The sequence below is a fragment of the Fundulus heteroclitus genome, chromosome 4 (assembly GCF_011125445.2).
Source record: "Fundulus heteroclitus isolate FHET01 chromosome 4, MU-UCD_Fhet_4.1, whole genome shotgun sequence".
NCBI lineage: Eukaryota > Metazoa > Chordata > Actinopteri > Cyprinodontiformes > Fundulidae > Fundulus > Fundulus heteroclitus.
Genome location: NC_046364.1, coordinates 38670755 through 38679072, shown reverse-complemented (window position 1 = coordinate 38679072; position 8318 = coordinate 38670755). Strand labels below are relative to the sequence as shown.

Below are 8318 nucleotides of genomic sequence, written 5' to 3'. Positions count from 1 at the left end.
TATACGGTGAATAATTTACTCTTTAATCCAGAATGAAGTGACTGCACTCTAAAACTCCTAGTTTAAAAACAGTCACTGGTATTAAAAAGAGTAAAGAAATGTATTAAATACTGGAAAATGGACTTGCATGACAATTTTAAACAGCCATACTCAGTGTACTTCAGTTCTCCTCCTTTACGTCTTCAAGGGAATATCAGTACATATAGCGATTAAAGATGTTTGTCCCGTTAAACATTTCTCTGTTTGCTTGAAAGGGTTCAGATCATCGCACAAATTCTCTTTGAAAAACACAAAGACACTATCAATTAATACAAATTTAGAAGTTTTCAAATGATGAAATTATTTATTAAGATGATTATCAGCTGGAAAATTCTCACATGCCAAAAAGCATGAACGGACTTGCTTGTGTTATAATTGGATTGCAATTGGAACTGTATGTTATCGGTGTGAATCTGTCGGGGAAGTTACATAGCATCAGTTGTGAAATGCTGCCATGTAAATAAATCTATTTAAGAGGAATTGACATGAAAAACTTCTTGCTTTGTCGCTCCATCGGAACTTTATTAACTGCCCATGTATATTTTTTTTCCAAATCCCAGTGGCTGTTTTGCTCCTGTTCATTTTCACCACTGCTCGGCTTGGGGGGAGGATCTCATGCAGCATCCCTTTGATTTATGACAACAATAACTCTGATGACACAGCAACACTGTAAACAAGGGAATGATTTGAACCCCAGTCCTTCGCGAGCAGCCAAATTAACGACAGTCACTGTCACAGTGTCGCAGTTAATCAAGGAACAATATTTTAAGCGTTACGTTTATGTTCGCCAGAAGAACACTGCGGGGAAACAGAGCGTTTACCTTGCTGGAGTATGGTCCAGGGATGAGCAGCTTCAGCGCTTGACGTTTCAGCTCTGTCAGCTGTGTGTTGCAGCTCTCGCACCATATCACCCTTTCACTTCCCGGGGAACTTCCGCTCCCCGAGGCCGGCGACCCGGTCCCAAAACCCGGAGAGCCACCGAGAGAACCCGGTGATCCAGTGCCAATCCCTGGGGAGATGGTCCCCGGAGATCCAGAGAAGGATCCAGGTGATGAGATTCCCGAGCCTGGGGAAGGGGTGCCTGTGGAGCTGGGCATGGAGCCGGCTCCCTCGGGCGCCGGGCGAGTGCTGGAGCGGGAGGTTTCCTCGTAGGCCTTTCGGCACCACGTGTCGGGGAAAAAGGAGGACGATTTTGTCGGAGAGGAGTCGGGCATCTGTGAGAAGGCAAATGGAAAGACACAATATAGCTTAAAACACTGTGTGAACGCGAGAGGTTGCTCAGGGACAGGGAAAAAAATCTTTAAGAGGATGTAAATGTGAGAGCATATGGGCTGTTTAAAGCTGTTAGCATTTTGCTTATGTGGCAAAACAAAGATGCTCTTTCTTTTTCTTGAACAAGCAGGGCAGTATTTTTCAACCGTTCTGAGTCAACAGTGTGTTATTCTGAATAAGTAATAAATTGAATAAAAGCTCTATTGTCTACTGGGTGTTTAATCCATCTACCAGCTAATTTTGCTGTCGAAAATAGACGATAATTAGGCCTCTTTCCTTACAGCAACAAGGGTCCTGGGTCTGAATCTTGGCTGGGCACTCGCATGTTCTCCCACTGTATGGCTGGATTTTCCCTGGGGACTCCAGCTTCCTCCCACCGTTCACAAAACATGTGTGTTCAGTTAATTGGTTATTTCTAAATCAAGCTAAGCCGTGTGTGTGGGTTTCTTTGTTGGCCCTGTAATAGACTGGCAACCTGTCCAGGGCCCGCCTCGCCTCTTACCCATAAACTGCTTGAATAATATGACCCCCTTGTGCCTCTAAACAGGAAAAAGTGGGTAGAGTAAATGGGTCAGTGGGTGAATATAAATGAGCATTAACCATTTATGATACCAACTTGCTGACAAAAGCAGGTCTAATACTAAAAATATGTTTTTCCTATTTACTAAATTAATCAAAAACTAAGAGCTCCAACTGTCTTTGGTCTAAAAATGCACCACACAACAGCACGTACAGTGATGTTAGGGCCATGTGCATAATTTGGGAAGAATATTTTAGTTCCTTCACTCTCTGTTGGATTTAAAACTGCTACCTCTGTCAAATGACCTGCAGATCATTTCTTTCTCCAAGTCAGAATCTGCAAGTCAGACCCCAAAGAAAACCATAAGTCAGTATTCTTACATCTCTACTATAGTCTGATCATAAATTGCTAATAACACCTACTGATCATAGTAGTCAGTGATATGCAAACAAATATAAGTTAAAATGTTCACTTAAAACTACAGCAGCAGAGGTGTCAAACATCTAAGGTTTAAGATTAAATTGTGGCATATATACCCATGAATAAAATAGTATCCCTCCATCTATCATGTTCCACTTGTCTGAGATCATGTTCCAGGGGTAGACAGAAACCCAGATATTATTTTCCCTAGTTTGTTCCAGGAGATCCCAGTGTGTATCCAGGCCAGACGAAAAATATAGTCTCCAACATTGTCTGGATCTGCACTGGCGTCTCCTCCCAATTGGACATGCCTGGTAAAACTCCAAATGGAAGCACTGAGGAGGCATCCTTGTCAGACGCCTGGATCGTCTCACCTTCTGACTAAGGTGGCAAAGTCTGACGATTCAGGAAAAGGTAAATCCATCAACGTGACAGAGGTTGCCATTGTAGTGGAACAACATCCAGCGACAGAGCGCCAGACAAGAAAAAAAAAAGATGCTGACGGCTCTAGAAATTGAAGGGCTGCCGTTGTTCACACGCCTCTTCAAGGTCAGGTGGAGGACTGGGAAACCTGTAGAAAAATTTATTGAGGTAGTGGTCCTAATTTTTTAGAAAAAAAAAACTTTTTTTCCAATTATCGAAGAATCCTCATCCAGGGTTTTGGAAAGGAGGCTGCACCCAAATGTCGGAACTTGTATTCAGGGGGAAGTAATGGAGCTTCTTCTATCCTGTAGTTGGACAGTGGACAAGATCTTTAACCTTGGTGAACTGCTGATGGAGTCATAGGAGTGTGGTCTGTATGTATTTTGTGGATCTGGAGAAGAGGTTTGTCCCCCAAGGTTTCTTCCTTCGTTGTGCTGCATAATTATGGGGTACCAGGGATGCTTGTAAAGGCTTTGCTGCACGACTAAAGCCAGAACTGTGACCTTATTCTCAGCACAAAGGTGACATTTTGTCAGTGTGTGTTGTACTCCGTCAGGGCTGCCCCTTGTCCCCAGTCCTATTTGTCTTGTTCTTGAATAGGACTTCAGTTGTAGTTATGGAGGAAAGGATGTCTGGTTTAATTTTTCCTTTTGGAAAGGATGTGGTTCTGTTGGCATCTTTGTGACATGACCTTCAACAGGCATTGGAGCAGTTTGCAGGCGGGTATCAAGGTACTGAAAGTCAGTTCCAATAATTCTAAGTTCATGGTTCTGAAAAAGGTGGACCGTACTCTCCAGGTACTCTACTGTAAATTACAAGCTGTATTCTTGCACAAATGCCCTTGCACAATCAATTATGCACATAGAAATTGTTTTAAAAATACTCACTGTGACTTATCCTGCATTGTCTACATTTAAATTGTTAACTTTTAAATCACTGCTGCACCTTATACTGTAATTTAATTTTTACTGCAATTTACAAGCTGTATGCAATGAAATTTCGTTCTGTACACGAATGACAAATAAAGTTGTCTAAGTCTAAGTCTAAGGTTGGGGTTAAGACGCTGACTCAAAAGCAGAAGTTATTATCTTTGGGTCTTGATTAAGAGTGATAGTAGGATGGGGAGGGAGAAAAGGAGGAGCCTTGAGTAGAGCCGCTGCTCCTCCACATAAAAGGGAAGTAAATAACATATTTATCAAGTCTTTGGTGACCGGGTCTGACCTACTGATTGAGTCACAGAGACTTGAGGATTGGATTTTTGAGGCTGTATTACAGATCTACTGATATAGTTGCTGCAGGGCCACAAATTCTAGGGCCATAATAAGGCTGCGACGTATAAAACGATGGGCGGGAAAGCTCAGTCATTCCCAAGTGATGAGGCTGGTATAATATGACCCCACCCTGTGTAATAAATTGAAGCTAATCCTGCTGTAGAGGGTAGGCAGCGACACAGGTGTGACTTTAAGAATAACACCTGACTTGGAGGTGATAATTGCAGAGATGTGGGGTTCGTGTGATGAATTGAAACCCATTGCTGTGACACCGTGAGCAGCGATGTGTGAAGTATGCATGGACACAAATCTAATGAGGGCTGTCATCATGCTGTATATTTATGGCCACCTGAAAATGGAAGCAAACTGCACTTCGGTGTGGTGGGTGGTGCAGCGAGGCGCATGATAAGCACTGAATGCATGATAAGTATTCAGACTGTCCAGGTTTACACATAGAGAAGCATCAACTCACTGGGGATTTAAAGATGAAAACCTACCCCATGTTTTCTGCTCCGGCTGCTCCTCTCCTTAGTCCCAGACAGTGAAGTCATGTTGGAGGTGAGAGGAGAGGAAGGATAAGGAGAGGAGAAACAACCTCTGCTGCCGCTTCACATTCAAAAAAAAAAAAAAAAAAAAAAAAAAAAAAAAAAAGAAATCGCTGGATCGATTTCAATTAAACTACACGCCCCCGCAGGTCGCTCTTCTCGGGCTTGGGGTTCACCTCACGCCGTGCTCAGATGCATGTGGTAAGAGCGAGGTGTGATCTCCATTAAGCTGCCAGGAAAACAAAACAGGCTCCTTTGCCTCCACAGTTTGGCGGAAATGTGGCCAGAATTAGTTGAAGCGCTGAGAAAGGACGCACGGGTGATGCGGCAGATTGCGCTCCGCTCCGAATGAGGCTCTGTGATTCTCTCTGCTCAGTGCGCTGGAGTGGCACCGCGCTCAGTCCTGCCTGCCTCCATTAGCTCTGCATCTCAACCCGCTCAGGTAGTCTTATCTCCTCCAGTGTGAAGTCCAGCGTGCAGATAAAAAAAAAAAAAACACGATCAACAACACATCAGAAGGAGTAGCGCCCCGGCGACAGGAGTCTGCGCTTCGCTGATGAGACTTTAGACGGACCCATGCGCACCCTCCTGTTGACTTCCCGACGCGCGGCACTCTCCCGCAGCCAGGCAGCAGCGGACTGAGGACACTGGAGCGAGACGCACATCTGGAAGAGGGCGGGACCAACCTGCCCCTCATTGACCTCAGGCCAATCACACATCCAGAGGTGCCAGCTGAGTGGCAGCTGGACTCCTGCGTGTGTGAAATGAAAAAAACTATGGGGTGTGTGCTTTTATATATATATATATATATATATATATATATATATATATATATATATATATATACTGACTGTCTGATCTCGTGTATACAGTTTAGACATATGGAGGATTCAATTTACATTTTACAAAATTAGACAGTCCTGCAAACACGTCGGAAAAAATGCTTCCGTTGGGCTAGACTTCCATCATTATCAGGGTCACAAGTCTTCTGCTGCGGGGCCAGGGGCTCCAGACTTCGTGTCATGTATGCCACCAAAAGTTTTATTGTAAAGTATTATCACGATCCCACATTGTGTAGTATGGACTCTAGAAATCTCTGCGTGTGGATTTGCTTTGCAGTGAAGACCAGTGCATCCAGACACTGACCAGAGACCAGGGTGATCAGCAGATGAGCAGGTACGCAGTGCCCTCTGCTGGTAGTAAGGGGTATTACTAGACCAACCGCTGCGGCTAACATAACTGCGTTGAACAGATTCTAAATGAACTGTGCAGAGCTAAACCTTGAATTTCTAGCAAAACAAAATATACAGATTCAATCTACAAAAAAATCTATTCTAGTAATCTAAATTTTGTGTTAACATGTATGGTCTTCATTACTTTTTATTCAATATAAGAAATCACTTTATTGTCAAGCAATGGGGAAATTTGGGCGTGACTGTGGCAAAACACATACAGTGTTACACACTAGATTAGTAATATCAATAACAATCTAATTTAAAGGTAGGTGTGTGAGAAGGGAAAGGGACTGGCCTTATTGGTGTGTGGACAGACTGTGCAGGTTTGTGCCTCATTTCAGTTAATTTGTCTTAACCTGTTTTCATTTCATAATTGTTTTGGGTTCCCTACATTAAGTGTGCAAGACCTACCATCCCCGCTGCTGCTTGGCCTGGGTTGGGTTTAGCTGTGTGCTTGCTAAACCTCGTCTAGGCTCACCCCAGAGAAGTGGGAGAAGCAGAGGGGGCATCCTCCAACACTTGTTCTAGGAACTAATGGTTGCTTGTGCTAGGTGGGATTTAGTTTTTTTTTTTATCTTTCCATCTTTTTCCTGCCATTTATAAGCTATATTTTAGAGGTATGAATTTTTTTTCAGGTCTGGGAATTGATGGCGGTGGTTCTATTGACCTGAGTAGTTGCATCTCCTCTTTTGTTTGTAGTGATCAACACAACTATAAGTGGAGGGGAAACCTTGGGAGTGAGTGGCTCTCCTTGTGCTTGCTGTGGCCTTTTATTTATAAATTTTGTTAGCCTCTCAACCAGGATTGGTTGATTGGCACCTACCATTAAGCCTTGGTAACTTTGAGTTTATTCTTCACAAAAGTGTCTGTGTTTAATAAACTGTCCATTTGACTTTGAAACCACGTCTCTTGCTTTTTGTGTCAGGTATGAGGTTCTGTGCTGTGGTTGTTTGGAGCTGTGACTGGTGGACACCAGGGCAGGCTCAGGTGCTTTCCATCCATGCCAATCAGGAAGAGCATTTAAGGCGGCTGGAGACAGATGGAAGGCAGCAGAGCATTAGCTCACTCAGAGCTGTAGCTTACAGAGCCTAGCTTCTTGGCTCTCCATGGTTCCTTGTGCTCCTCAATTGGTACTCCTTGTCCTTCCCTCAAATAACCCTTTGCTCCACAGTCTGGCTTTACCATAACTTAATCAGAAGATCATCCACTCCATAGACGTGCCCTGAGTCCCAAGAGCCTTCCTGGCATTCCAGTCGACCACTGCTGCCCTAACTGATTAGATGTTTTCAGATGCAGCCTTGGGCTCGCTAAAAGTCCTCACTACTTACTCAGATTGTTCCTATACCTTACAGTAAACACGTTGACAACCACTGACTAAGATTGTGACTTTAAGAATGGGAACCCCTCCTCTTTATTTTTTTATCATGTTTTTTTTTTTTTGGGGGGGGGGGGGGGGTTGTTCAATTGTTTGCACCCCTTGCCTCTCCCCTTTGTAATCTTGTCCTGTGGAGAGGTGGGTGCAGGTAAATTTTCATCTAAATACGTCTGGTTTATTTATAAATTTATGAAGTGCATTTTTTATCAACGAGAGAGAGAGAGATGGAGAGCGAGATAGAGCCCATAATGTGAATTTACGACAGCCATGTAACAGGGACTGACTTTAGTCTTATTGTATACTTCTACTTTGTGTAGGATTTGGAGCGCCAGCTCATAAGGTGGTTTTCTGTTTATTGTTCTTGTCAGGTATGTCATGTGTATAAAGTGTTAATTTTAAAAGTTGGTCTCCCTGGCACTTGTAGGATCTTGTCCTGTAGGAGAGGATTTGGAGCAGGCATCCCATAACGTGGTTGTTTTGTGTTCATTTTTCTTGTCAGAATAAACGACCATCTCCATAAGGCAAACTGTGTCACGTGCAAATCATTCACAGCTGTCCAGCACAACGCAGAAAAGAACCGGTTACACATACACAATTATGAGGAACACTGAACAGCTGTCCACTAGAGTCATTGAAACCCTCCAATCTCTGCCTATATAACAGGAGTCTTCAACTCCAGTGATCAAGGTCTGGTGTCCTGCAAATTTTATGCATCTTTGCTTCAACACATCTTCATAATCAGGTCATTAGGGGGACTCTGGAGAACACGATTGCATATTGAAGTAATTCAGCCATTTAATTCAGATGTGTTAGACCTGGGAGGCATATAAAAGTCCCAGGATACCAGACCTCGAGGACAAGAGTTAAAGGCCCCTGGTCTCCAGTAATATTCAGGAAATTAGAATATCCAAATAGGCTAGTTTGTCAGAATAAAAGTGGCTTTGTTTTTCGACAATTACCTTTAAGCAGACTTTGAGCACATTTTTCATTAATCTCACATTTTAGTATTAAAAGGGATTTCTTAATCTCTTAAACCAGGGGGTGTCCAGCTCCAGTCCTCGAGAGCCGATATCCTGAAACTTTTAGAGGTTTCCCTGGCCCCACACACCTGAATCAAATAGCACAATTAGCTCCTCAGTATACAGTCATGTTCTTCAGAGTCCTGCTAATTAACTGATTATTTGACTCAGGCGTGTCAGACCAGGGACACATCTAAAG

At 43.4% G+C, this 8318-nt stretch overlaps 1 protein-coding gene across 3 annotated transcripts in view; it reads right to left on the bottom strand.

Annotated features, from left to right (window-relative positions):
• Positions 1 to 5254, bottom strand: part of kif26ba (kinesin family member 26Ba) — a 119541-nt gene extending 114287 nt beyond the window's left edge. For 2 of the 3 annotated variants that reach the window (XM_012881517.3, XM_021308067.2), the window contains exons 1-2: positions 4443 to 5253; positions 861 to 1253 (exon numbers count right to left, since the gene is read on the bottom strand). In XM_012881517.3, the coding sequence (XP_012736971.2) occupies positions 861 to 1253; positions 4443 to 4496 (447 nt within the window). In that variant the 5' untranslated portion in view covers positions 4497 to 5253. Of the gene's footprint in view, positions 1 to 860; positions 1254 to 4442 lie in introns of all 3 variants that reach the window. The other variant, XM_036136527.1, reaches the window with a different exon arrangement.
• Between the last annotated feature and the right edge of the window lie 3064 nt (positions 5255 to 8318).